This window comes from Phasianus colchicus, chromosome 2 (genome assembly GCF_987193195.1).
Source record: "Phasianus colchicus chromosome 2, bPhaCol1.hap1.1, whole genome shotgun sequence".
Taxonomy (NCBI): Eukaryota; Metazoa; Chordata; class Aves; order Galliformes; family Phasianidae; genus Phasianus; species Phasianus colchicus.
The window spans coordinates 13,743,324-13,757,364 of record NC_143437.1 but is presented as its reverse complement, the minus strand read 5'-3'; the positions used below and the strand labels follow the sequence as shown (position 1 = coordinate 13,757,364).

At 43.4% G+C, this 14,041-nt stretch overlaps 1 protein-coding gene across 12 annotated transcripts in view; it reads right to left on the bottom strand.

The window, feature by feature from the left end:
* Positions 1-14,041, bottom strand: part of PAK5 (p21 (RAC1) activated kinase 5) — a 323,333-nt gene that overhangs the window by 25,878 nt on the left and 283,414 nt on the right. For all 12 annotated transcript variants that reach the window (XM_090134842.1, XM_090134845.1, XM_090134844.1 and 9 more), the window contains one exon: positions 12,605-12,819. In XM_090134842.1, the coding sequence (XP_089990968.1) occupies positions 12,605-12,819 (215 nt within the window). The remainder of the gene's footprint in view (positions 1-12,604; positions 12,820-14,041) is intronic.

Sequence of the window (14,041 nt, the reverse complement as noted above, 5' to 3'; positions counted from 1 at the left end):
ATCAGGTTCCTGCTGCTGCATGCCAGCTATTTGGAGCCCTACAGAACTCGTCCATGTACACTGCAGTCACATTTCTAAGCACACGCTGGCATCGCCAAAATTCTTTTGCTGCTGCACAACAAAGACGGCACAGCAGAGAGCTGAGCTTGTTATAAGACACAGCCCTCAAGTGTGTACATGCAATACTACTGCATCAATTAATCCAATACTGGCAACAGCAGAGAATAGGTAAGAAGCTGGGAAAATGTTGGCACGGCCACATGCTAATTACTGAAAGAATTGATAATGTAGAAACGAAATTAACATAGCCCAAAAAATATATATTACTCAATGGATTGAAATAAAGGTATAGCCACAGGCTTGAGACAAGCATAATAATCTTAACAACAACACTATTGCCAGCTGTTTAAAATTCCTCAAAAGTAAAATGATGGAAAACTATAGAAAAGCCTAACCTGCACAGCAGTTTTAAAAGTTAGTTGCTATAACAACAAGTGCAACATTTCATTATAATCTCATTCACTGGTGATCTTTTTGACAATTTAAGATACAGAAACTTTAACAAAACATTTAGTTTTAAAATTCCACTGAAATATCTACACTCTAGTAACTTCTGGATTTTTTTTTTTTGCTTCTTTTTTTATTTTTTAAATACACAAGCATTGTCATTATATGTCATTTGAAATATTATTAGAGGATATTAAACATCTAATGTAATTGCTTGAGCCTCACTATACTAAGTACGTGAAATTCTGTATGTAATATGTTTACAAAGATCTATCAGACATACAAGAAATGAGGGTGAAATGTGATTTAAAAGTTTTAGTTTGAGTGAGAAAGTCAGTGTGTCTATCAGTGATGAGCCATATGAGCGCTCTGCAGGGAGAAGAATGGAGAATGGCTTTCTTGCAAATCCCTCCACACCCCTGCCACTCAATACTGCCCAGCTCCTGGGCAGATCCCCAGTGCAGACTGATACTGAGAAGCACGTTCAAGAAACATAATAAAATGACTATGCCAGTTTGAACACTCCAGAAATGTAAAAAAATTTCAAGGAGAAGAAAGGAAAAAAATGTGAGAGGGGGAAGAATTGGTAACTTACTTAAAGATCTCTTGTCCCACTGACAGATTCCCCGAGAAGGCAGTGTGGAGGAATTAAAATTATTCCCCCCTGGAGTGTAGCTTTTAATGCTCAAATTGTGCCACACTGAATACAAGCACCGGATGGCTGTCCCCACCAGAAAACCATTTTACTGAAAATAGTAAAGGAATGTGAGATAATACAATATAAAAGGAATCAAGAGTATAAATCAAACAAATGGGAAAGGGAGGGTCTCCGCTCAGTGGTGCGGAGCAAAAAGGAACGTCCTTCACATCACTACATCACTTTGTATCTCCCTCCCAGACGCCACGTGAGAAGAACCAGAGTGCTCTGGGGACTGCAGACCTCTCTTAGCAGCTGTCGCAATTCTGCCCACTCACTGCATAATGTCATGATATGGAATACTTATGGAAAACCATGACAATAGCTCTCTCTCTTTCAAAATCACATCGGTGCCAGTGTTGTTTTGTGCTTGTTGTTCTTTATTTTTCCAAATAGCAAATCAAACTCACTAAGATATATGAAGTGGTAGCTGTGATCCAGCCCCCGCTGGTGTGGTTGCAGCTTGAAGCATCCCACAGCCCTTACAGGGCAGCGTTCCTCAGCTTCTCACCTGGACTGACTTCAAAGACAACTAAAAGCTACAACACTCAAAACAAATGTGGAGATGTTGTGGAAGGAAAAAGGCCATGTTTGAGATCAGTGACATCCTTCCCTCCAAAAAACACAATTCTGCTGTTCAGTGTCTACAATAGAAGTCATGACCTCAATCATGATGAAATTTCACCTCAGGCAGAGCTGCGTGTGACATCAGTAGTTCAGTATCAAATGACAGAATTAAGGACAGTTAATGTAAAGCAAGTGTTCCTACTGTATCTCAAAAAACTGGGCTTGCAAATTGATTCATGCCTGGATTACCGATGTGCTCTGGGAGAGAAGTGCAAGCAATGCTTTCAGTACCACATCCTTCCTCATCCCGAGCCACGATGCAGATGCGGGGGCTGTAATTCATGAAGGCACTCTGCAGTGTAAGCCCTCGTTGTAGCTTGGATGACATTTCCCCAGATGAGATTCCCCTCATGTCCTAAACATGCCCATTAACAAACGTGAGGTTGATGGAGTGTTAACCCAATTAATGATCCCGGAGCTTTTCTCTTACTGAAAGATTTTGGCTGCAGCTTGATGGAGCATTCTAAAATACTGAAGTAAATTCCCACATGGCAACATCTAATGCTAGGGAAATAATTGCCTTTATCTGACAGCTGTGGCAGTGGGACACTTGTTTGGGAGGGCAGAGAGGTTCTGCGGTCACTCCACTGCAGTCTCTTTGGCTTTAATTAAAACAAAGATTTTGACAGTCTGACAATTCATACGAAGCAATTTTAACTATATTACTTTCCATTGCAATTTACCACAGTAAATGAGGTTTCATGAATGGCACATGTTTGAAAAAAAAGTCAACATGTTTCACATGAGCCTAGCAAAGCATAGGTGATGGCTACTGCAGTCAGGGCCCTGCAGGCCTGAGGTTACAATGCAAGGAAGACAGGGATAAAGTGTGTGGTGCACTGGTCACACTGGTGGGGAAGAGGTCACCAATGCTCTGGGAAATAAATCCCTCTGCAGTCAGTGCTGTGAAAACGCTGTCTGTGAAATGCTTCAGTCTCATGGCCTTAAAAATGGTGAGAAAGTTTCAAAGCACTTAATGGTAACTTTTCAAACCTGATCAGTGTCTCGGAGTATTGTGAGATCCTTCATAAACACAATGCGATGGGCGAGCAATTAGCTGATGGGTCAGTCCCAAAGAGCTGCAATAAATGGGATTATATCTGGCAGGTGTCATTAGCAGGATTCCTCTATGGCTCCATTTTAGGGCTAGTTCTCTTTAATGGCTTCATATATCATATGAACTGCCATACCCTGCTGAAGGACTAGAAGGCGTTCTGAGCAACTCTGCTGATGATAATAAAGTTGGAGGAGTTGTTGACTCCAATGAGGGTAGAGAGCCCTCACAGAAAGATCTAGACAAAGTGAAGAGCTGAGCAATCACCAGCTGCACAGTTAATGTAACAGGATCAGTGCTGGATTCTGCACCTAAGAAGGCACAACCCTGACTACATTTACAGACTGGGGGAACGAGAGGCTGGACGGCAGACCCACTGAATGGGATGGGGGCTCTGGCTGAGAGCGAGTTGTACATGAGCCAACATTGTGCCTTGGCACCTGGAGGGCACCAGGCCCAGCGCTGCCACCGGGTGAGGGGAGGGGCTGTCCCCTTTGCTCTGCACTGTGCGGCCTCATCTCCTGCAGTGGGTGCAGTCTGAGTGCCACAGCACAAAAAGGATGTAAAGCTATTAGAGAGCATCCAAGGGACGTCTGTGTAGATGGGGAGCGGTCTGGAGGACAAGTTGTGTGAGGAGTGTTGAGGCCCCTGGGTTTGATCAGCCCAGAGAAGAGGAGCTGAGGGAAGGCCTCATGGCAGCTGCAGCTCCTCACAGAGAACGGAGGGCAGCGCTGAGCTCTCTGGGGACAGCATGGAGCTGTGCCAGGGGAGGGGCAGGTGGGGGTTAGGGACAGGGTCTGCCCCAGAGGGCGGTGGGCACAGAACTGGCTGCTCAGGGCAGTGGGCACAGCCCTGGTGCCGGAGCTCAGGGAGCACGTGGACACTGCTCTCAGACATTGCGTCTGATTTTTGGGCGGTGCTGTGTGGAGCTGGGAGTTGCTCTGTTACCCTTATGAGTCCTTTTCAGCTGGAGATATTCTACAATTCTACAATTTATCTTTTCCCAAAACTTCACTCTTTAAGACAGTTTAGAAATCTGCATTAGTAAAAGCAGTAAAAAAGCAGTAAATGTGTAACAATTTCATACGTGTTGCAAATTACAGTTTTTGCTTCCAAGTAAATAAATTTGTTCCACAAGGTATACTAGAAGCGTACCAACAGAAATGCCCCAAGTGGTACTAAGCCTCACTGAGTGATTTTCACCCAAACATGGATAGACACGCAGAGTGCTTCTGCACAGAAATCTCTGCTCAGTTAACTTACCAGGCAACTGCGAGGAAAGACTCAAAGAGCTTTCCAAGCAGATGCTTTATTTATTCACTCCTGCAAATGAGAAGTGCAAACCAAACACTGCAGAGAAACTGCAGGAAAAAATCCACAGAGAGAGACTTCAGAGGACCATCCTCAGTGTAACTCACAGGGATGACAGTCAGGACAACACCACAGACTCATTACAAAAACATGCTGAAGCATTTCTGAAGGAATCCTGATTTCTGTTGCAACACTTCTAAGGGAATCTTGATGTAATTGATCTGTAGGGCTGTGACACCACCAAGCACAATGATGTCCCTCTGGCACACTGTCCCTGACATGCTTCACGAACCCATCTGCCTGGAGAAGTGCTGCTCCCCATCCTCCCTCCGCTGCTCTGACCAGAAGAGAAGGGCAGTGTGACCCCTGCATGGTGCACAGCTAACTCAGCATGAACTGCCATATGATATATGCAGAAGAGCGAGGCAGTTCCCAGCCTGCCTCCTGTCCCCAAGACTTTTACCTCGGTGGTTCATAAAAGCTAATTTGCTTAAGCCAAGTTTCTGCGCTTACAGATCCCATGGCTACTAGAAAGTGATATTTCAAATGGAGGCATTTTCACTGGAAGTTTGTGCTGTGTTCTGGGAATTAATAAATGCCAATTAAGACACAGACAGAAATTACTGTTTTGTTTGGACTAAATAAATTTCAGAATCTCTTGCTTTTCTTTTAACTGTGTGTTCCTAATTAAAGCCTGTTGGGTCTGATGTTTGCAATTACAAAGTATAAGCCCCAGCCGACATACATCTCTTCTGTTCACTTTTCTCTCCCCAAAGATCTGTATCTAACATGCTCTTATTTTTTCTGGCCTGCACAGTTCAGCCCATGAAAGTGGCACTTCAGCAGAAAAACTGTTTAAAGTTCTCCAAGGACAAGTCAGTGTTGATCTCCTGTAATACACAGCACTTGCCTGCTGTAATTGGATCCTGCGTGAAGGGGAGCACAAGAAATAAATGGCAGCAAATCAGCTTCAAATTCCTGGAGAGCCATCAAAGCCCAGACCTAATCACTGCAGAGCAGGAGACAGAAAAAATCCCATTTACATCTGGAGCTTTGGCCTCACAGGTAAGTGAGCTGCTTGGCAACACAGTCTTCCTTCTGATCCTACTGCTTTTGACAGTACTCTTTAGAACACAGTTTAGTGGGACTACGACCAAGATGATTTATGCTCTATACAACAGTGGACCAAAACAGGTTTATCTAGGAATAAATGTATCATGGAGACATGCAGAATATGTAGCTACTGTGCAATTATAGTCATGGCATACTTAAATGCAAGCCCAAATAGCAAACACTGTCCTACTAGTGATGTGAACTGCATATGCTGTATATTTTGTATATAAATATCAATTGTATATGGAAATCTTTTCCACAAACCCATTACAAAGGAGGATAAAAGCATTTCTTTAAAAGTGCCATCAGGACACCAAAGCAGATTTGTCTGCTGCCCGTGCCCACGTATGTCATGCAGTGAGGTGAATTTCCAGAGATTCCTTGCTGCCACCTAGTGTTTTGCACCGACAGACAATGAAGAAAAGAAACTTTCTAGTGTCACCGCAGCTTTACATTTACACAATGTAGGCAGAACTGCTGGGGTTCGGCCAGTCCACCACAGCAACCGCCCCAAAGCACCGCCTGTACCTGCCTAGTTCCGCATAGGCCTGAGTCCTGCTTCTATCTGGGTCAGAGCAGGGAAATTTTTTGGTGGCCAAAACCTTGCCTAAACAAACAGGAAGAAAATAGCAGCCAGGTTAAGAGTGATGGAGCCAGAGCCCTGTGTGTCAAGCAGTACACGGGGAGCATGGCTCATTTATCAGGGCAGGTGAGAGAAGATACTGGAACACCTCTAAATTTGCCATCAGAGACTAACATCTACACTAAAAAAAGAATGTGATTACAAGTGTCCTTGCGCAGGATCTAATTCTTGGCTCATTTCAGGCTATACAGCACTACCTGGAGAGTGCTCCCAGTCTGGTATTCCCAGAGGAGACTGGATTCAACTTCTGAAATGCTGACACTGAGAATTTGCCTTTTTTGTGTACAGACCTGTAGGTTAACATCTTTATTGAGCTCTAAAGCCTCAGCAGATGCAGACAGTGAACTCAAGATTTACATGCAAACTTCACTTAGCGTACTGCAAGGTCCTACACCACCTAGATGAGCTCTCATCAGTATAACTGAAGCTTGAAAAAACATAGCTCTTGCAAAACTTCTCCAACATTAATTCAGAATTACAATACTGATGCAAACAGCATTTTTTATTATTTATACTGGAAGAGAACACAGCAAAGCAACAGCTGATCAAGGACTTTCTTGTTCAGAAAGCCAGAAACACCAGACTGTAAAGAATAACTGAGAATATATCAGGGAAGAGTACCACGGAGAGGAAGTGCTTCCCTCATTTTAGGATGACTATGGCCTGCAGATGTGATTGTAGTAAAAAAAACCTGTGTGCATCAGTTAGTGTACTTTTGAAAGAGGTGAAGAAGAGAACAGATCTGAGGAGGGTACAAGGAACGGAGAAACTAGTATTACTGGAGTAGGTCTGCATTTCATCTGAACTTCCTGCCTGCAGACCATCACTGCAGAGGGACAGGCAGCTCGCAGCACAGTGGTGCCAGGAGCTGTCATTAGGACAGCCCTGCTATGCATTCCTTCCCAAGGTGTGCTGCATCCAAGGCTGCCAGGGTTGCATTGATCACCGAAACCAAAGACTTCAAACGAAAAAACTGAAACAAACAATTTATGATCTCTAAGATGTGTCCTCTTCCAGATGAAATTATTTATATTGAAACTGCATTTTCCATAAAATGAACTGTTAATATGAAAAGAAATTACTCCTATTTCCTTATTCAGGCATTTTCTGTCTTGGAATAAACTCTTTGTCAGCAGCAATATTATTCCAAAAGACTTCAGTAAAAACCTACAATTTTCTGAAACCAAACAATGAGCAATTAAACTGAAAGCTTCCATCATGAAGTGTAGTACGTATGAACCTATGTGGCTGATTTTTATTTGTACAGCGACAGATTTCCTCTACTGCTACACAGAATTGGGAACATGGCTCTTCTCATACAAAGCCTATTTCACAGCAAGACACGTTCTTGGACAGTAGGTGGCATATTTGCATTACATCTGTACAAGGAGGTACAGAAGAGATGCCATCACTTAGAAATGGGGGAAATCAAATAGCCCTCAAGAGTGAACTGAAATATGCTGCAGTAATTCTTATTGGCACCACATAGCATCAAACGCATTGTGGTTTAGTCATCAAAATAAATTGAAAGTAGAACTGCATAACAGGACTATTGAAAATGTAGCTGAAATTACTTGTAGATGAAAATAATTGCAGAAAAAGGGCCCTATGCAGGTCATCCAGCCCCACCTTCTGCTTGGAGCAGAGGTGGCATCGATGACCTGTCAGGTGGCTCAGGGTAGTGTTCATTGCAAACTGCCCCCTGTGAGAGTTCAGCCTCTCCGGGTCACCGTCCCACTGTTAAGTCACGCTCACTGGCAAAACCTTTTATTTCCACACAACATTTTTTCAATGCTGCAAGGTGTTGGCTCTTGCCCTTTTTTAGAACTACCCCTTTCACCTTAGCTCCTCTTAGACCAGCACATGCCAGGCCCCATGTGCAATCTCAAAACAAGCAATTAGGAAACCTGAGTTTGTAAGCATGAATGATCACAGTGCAGCTACAAGGAAGGCCCTCAAGGTGTCAGCAGCCTTTTGTCTTGTCCTGGCAAGAGCAGTGCCATAGACTTGCAGCTTCCTGGTGATGGGAGACAGCCTTCTTAAAGCAAGAACCTCAAATTGTGCCATCCAGAGAGGTATCATGGAGGAATAAGTAAAATCAAGGAGCTGTCAAGGAGATAGAAAAACGTGGAAAGACAAGGGAGAAGGGCAGGACAACCACCGCTTTGTCCAAGTAGGACAGGGAAGAGAAGGGGCATGTCTGCTATTTGTTCTGTCAGCACACACAGTAAACAGAAGCTTCGATTTTCTGGTCAGAACTATTAAAAGAGCCATACCAGTCACTCATTTTCAGATTATTTTTCCCCATGTTATACACAGGCTGAAATACAGTAGTAGAAGCTTAATAAGGTTTAAAGGATTACATTTAACTTGCTGCTATCCAGGTTGATGTTTGGGATGCAATAGTGATGGAAACTAAAATTACAGATAGGACAAAACATACAGGTTGCAACACTGAAACAGGATGAATGGGAGGACAGTCAGTGACTCCGCAGTCTGCCACATCAGAAATTCTCTGCCCTGCAAAGCCCATGCATTGCACAACACCAGGTAAATGAACTGCAGCAGACTAATGGCACAACTACTGTGCATCTCAGAAACAAATGGGATTTTTTTCCTGCAGTAACTGACAGAAAAGCAAAGAAGCTCCGCTGTTAGCTGGATTGGGGAACACAAGAAGGGATTTTAACAAGTCCTCCGTGCCACCCTGTTCCTGCTGACAGCCACGGACATTCAAGCATCTTAATGAAGCATCTTTACAAAGCCAATGCTAGGCTCCTGTCAAAAATCCCCCAAATAAGGCTTCTCATACTTGTTTTCCAAATACTTTTAGCAGAGTGTAGAAAGCATGAAGAATTCATCGAGTTTTGCTGCCCAAGTGCAGTGTGTTTGCCTAGCTATTGATGCTGAAGCTTTCCAACGTTAAGGGGCTGGAACTCGAGTGCAGTGTGAAAGCAGTGTCAGGCCAAGTATGTTGCATGCTGAGGATAAACAATCAAACCCTGAACTGCAAGTACACGTAGGGCAAACGCAAAATACTGAAGCAAGAGAACTTAAAAGCCTAATATCAGACCTCAGGCTTCATGAAATCCATTTTAAGTACAGTAAGACATAGATCACATGAAGATGCTTTCAGTGAAAAATCAGCCTTTTATGAAAAACCTCTCTCTACACACCCAGAATCTACCATCACCATTGTCACTTTCTATTTCCCATGAAACCTTCTGCGTCACTTTTACTCACTCCTGCTGGTGTCTGAAGCACACAGCACTTTGCTTGTATCTGGGTCATCCACACTGAGAAGGGGAATCCTATTATCATTACTCCTTGTAGTGGAAATGAATGAATTTGTACAACCAGCTCAAGTTAGTATTCAAGCTCAGATATTACCATGATGAGCCACTGCCAGCCACATGCAAAAGGACTAAATGCCTTTAATCCAGCCAGTGCAGAGGCACAGCAGTGAGTCTCCTGGTGGAAGGGGTCATTCCCAGGATACTTGAGAGACCACAGTGTTGCCTCTTCATCACCTCTGCTGCCTTTTAATATAGATGGAACAGTTAGAAAATGTATCCCTCTGGGTAAAACAATAAGTCATACAGTATATGAACCATCAGGTTCTGTTTTGCAGACTGAGAAAGAAGCAAACAACCCTAATGGGGAAGACAGCAAAACCCACAGAAGTCAACAAAAGCCCTTCCCTTCCTCTGCTTTGGCTTTGGATTAGGATGAAGCTTCGGGTGAAACACAAAGCAAACAAAAATCAGTTCTGTCTCAGAAGCCAGCAATCACTCTCTTGAACTCTATAACCTGTGCTACCATTCAGTCACAGAGGAGTCCCTCTAAGCAGAACACCTCTGCCTTGCACTGCACTTGTAACCAATGCAGAACTAATTAAAAATACAATAAAAATAATAAATGCAGAATAGACAAGTTACAGAACTGCTGCATGACCTGAAACCTCTGTATGGACCAACACTGGTTGAATGCCTCAGCCTGACTTAATAACGTGACTTAGGACACACTTCATTATCAATCTTCTGTTACAGCTCAGTGCATTTACAAGTGTGTTAATTAAACCACATCAAATGCTGAGTGGAAAAGAGGAAAACTGTAAGCAGTGTTATGGTCTTGCAGACTATGGCTTCCATCTTTTAAATGCAAATACATTTAAAATCACCAGTTCTCACTTAAATCATAAAGTCCTCAGTGTGTACATCCCTTTTTAACAGAACTAAAGGTGTTTGGGAATGTACACATAGACAAAATTGTTCTGAATTATGTTTACTTCAGTAATGCTTAATACTTTCAGTTTTGGAGTGGCCACAACTCACTTTATAAGTTAAGTCAACTTAAACACGCTAATTCTTACCATGGAATGAAATTATTTCTTGCAATAAAATTAAAAGCAAGTTCTCAGACAGTAGTCACTGTTCTTAGTCGGCAATAAGACCAGCTCTTTTGCTGGCATTATGGAGGAGGCCTACTTCAATAGGCTGCAGAAGTCTTAGGGAAAGTAACTGGACAGTGAAAGCACAGTCTCTTGAGCCCTTCAGTTTTAATCCCAATTACTTTTTCAACTCTGCCTTTGGAATGATGGCATGCAAATAACTGCAGTTTGGGGAATCTACTTCCAAATTCCATCTTCCATCTATGCAGACAAACCTTCCTATGGGTCGCTCTGCCCCACTGCCACTGTTGGGATGGGGGCAGTGTTACAGAGAAACCATCACCAGGAGATGCACCATGGCAAGATGCTGCTGGATGTATGGATGCATTATAAACCACTGTGGCCCAAGACTATACTGGGAGAACAAGCTCAGCTCAGGAGCTGTATTTTGGCTCCTGGTCCCATCCTACTCCCAAAGGAGCCTTTTCTGGCAAGGTAAGATTTAGTTCAGAACTGCATTCCCATTACATGAACAGATACAGAATGCTGGATACATAGACCTCCTCCATATATAGACAGACGTTTGATAAACAGAAAAATAAAAAGAGACCATTTCCTGGAAAGCTGTCCATGGTTTTCTCCACTTTTAAGTGCTGCAGTTATTCATTCAGGGCTCGATCCTTCACACACCACAGTGTATACTGCTTCATCAGAGCTCTACTCACAAATAAAGCTATGTATGTATGTGTCCATTTGCAGCACTAGTCCTAGACTCACACTTCTTTTAAGGTGTTTTGAAATCTAATACATTTTAAAGCATTTTAAACTTAGGATTTATGGCTCCAGAATTACAGAAAATAGATGGTATTGCTGCAAGATAAGAAACTGATTTAAGACATCTTTATGCATTCATGTCCCAAGGATATTTTGGTGTTTAAAAGGGCTGTGAAACACATTTACTCTTCTACTCCAGCTGGCAAAGGTTTGCCTACTTTTTTCCAAATTATTCTGGGCCTCATTTATACAATGCAGTGTTTTATCACTGCAAAAAATCCAAGACTTTGCTTTTATACCCTTTATCCTGCAGCAATGCCCAGCAATCCTGATCAGCAAGTGCTGAGTGTCCTTCAGGTGCAGGCAGTAAATGCAAATTTAGCAAAGAGCACTTATCAAATGTAAATACAGGGTCTGCGCTCTCACGATTATCTGATTTTCCCTTGCTTCAGAAAAATCCGTGAGGATGAAATCCTAAATTTATCTTTCAGCCACATGACAGCAAGGGGTGTATGGTACTGCCAGCACGCAGGTGGCATTTACTGGGACATCAGGATGTGCAATTTCAGAACCATCACTAAATGAGGCTGTTTGTCTGACTGTATCTTGCACTTCTAAGGACAGGTAGCTCAGAGCCAAAACGGCACCCATATAGTGCTGCTCTATCCTTTGAGCAATGTTTTTTCACCACCTGTCTGGTCTGAATTTCCCCAGCCACAGCCTGGGTCTGCTCCCTCCATTTTGTCACCCACAGAAGGGCTCTGCTCCACCATCTGCGTTAACCTGCAGGTGCTTGCAGGTGGCAACAAGATCCCTCCCTGAGCTCTTTTCTGGGCTTAACAAGCAATATAATTTTTTTCCCTCCATGTACTTATCCCTCCCTGCTGCCTTTGCCTAAAGCACCTTTCTTAAATTAATTATCAAGGAATTTTATGCTGCTGAGGAGCAACATTTGGAGCCTCCACTGGAACTTGTGGCTTTTTCTTCCGCACCCCAGGAGTGCAAGCACATGGCCCAAGCAAGACCTGTGACACATGCTCTTCTAGGAGACGTTTTATAAATACAGTTTTACCTCATAGCCCTAGTATTAAACATTTGGATTTCCAATTCTCTGTGCTTGCAGCTCTGCCCCTCTGCCCCAGCCATGCCTGCTTCCCAGATGCTCTTGGTGATACAAACAAATGTCTTGTGGTGCTTGGTGGCTAAGCCTGACACGTCCTCCTTCTGATCTCCTTTATATTTCTAGCAACGTGGGCAGAGTAAGGGCACAGAAGTGATTACATCACAGCTGTCAGATAACCTTTCACTGAGACGTAGTTCCGTACAGAAATTAGAAAAAGAGGTGCCCAATGACACCTCATGCAGCAGGTACCTTCTCAGTGCAAACGGAGGCATTTCAGGGATAAGCTCATGCACAGCTTCAACTATGCAATTAAAGATAGGTCAGGAAATTCAAAGGCAACAAGAAAGAAAGACTTTACACAATACCTTCATAGGTGCGAGCTGAATGGGTGTGATGCACGATGGGTCCACCATAGGCTTCGGCCTGTTGGCCGTGTCTGCCAACAAGCTGTGCCATTGCTGAGGTAGTCCTGTGAACTTCTGCTCCCGGTGGTCAAAGCCAGTATGGACACGATGTTCGAAGTTAGAGGGCCCAGAAATTTCAAGCCTTTTCTTTTTCTTTCCGAACATGGTGGAAAAACCTGGAGAAGTAACAGGGAAAAAAACATCTTAATGCTTTGCTGCAGCCATTAGCTGTTCTCTCTGCCATATGCACAATTCTGCTGGATGTTGTTAGCCAAATACCTACATAGATTTTCCTCCAAGCGTACCACCTTTGAGGTCTATCCCCCTTCTCAGAGGACATTCTACAAGGAAATCTCTGTTTGAGATTTCACAAACTTAACTAAGTCTCTGATCTACACATGTTAATGATACCTTCTGAAAAAAGGAACTGCCCCCGTACCCAGAAGAGAAAACCCCAGGTCTTACTTCCTACTCCTTCCTCTGCTGGCCTGCTTGTGCTGCAAGGTGCATCCCACAAAAGCTCACAGTCCCGAGCTTTACAGTTGCAGCCCTATACTGCTTTGCTCAAACAGCAGCACCCTGACACACCCCAAGAACAAATACGCAGCTTTACATCTTAAATCTATATGCTACATCTCACAGAAAAGACAACTCAACCCAGCTGAGAGCCTGGCCCTTGTACGTTCACAGCTGGATTGCACCCAGCAGCAGTGAAAGCAGATTTTATTCCCACACTGCCATTTTAGATGGTGTGTACAGATCTAATACTAATCTGGTCTAAGTGCCTTCATCTGCATTTGTAAAGGGTCCTGCTTAACAATTCTATCAGGTGCCATAATCATTGCATTCACTTAGCACCAGTTGTCATTCTGATGGCAACAAGGTCCTGTGAAAGGCAACACTGCATCTCCAAACTATCTGGGTTTTTGCTTGGGTGGGTGCAGCTTGTTGGCTTGGGACCAGCACCCTCAGGTGGGATTAATTACAGCTCACTATATTTGCTCACTGTGTCAGCACAGGAAACGGCTAACATGTTGACCACTTGGATTAATCCTTGGGTTTCTGGGTCCCACCTTAAATCAGAGCAGAATCCAGTGATTAGGCAAGTTCAGAAGTTACTTTTACAAAGGATTTGAGAAAACTGATGCCTAAGGAAGCAGGAGAAATCCCTGGCCCCAGGGAAACAAAGAAAGGTCCTGTTGCTTTTCAATGAAATATAGCCCTGTTCTCAGAAACCCCTCTGCTTGCTTCAAGATAGCTCTTCACCTTGATCTTGTGGCCATTTCAAGTGGGGCTTGCTAGGTCCTAAAGCAGCAGAAACAGAAGTATTTGCCTTAAACAGCAGCCACGCAAAGAGGCCAGCAGGTCTTTAAAAAAAAAAAAAAAAAAAAAACCTCT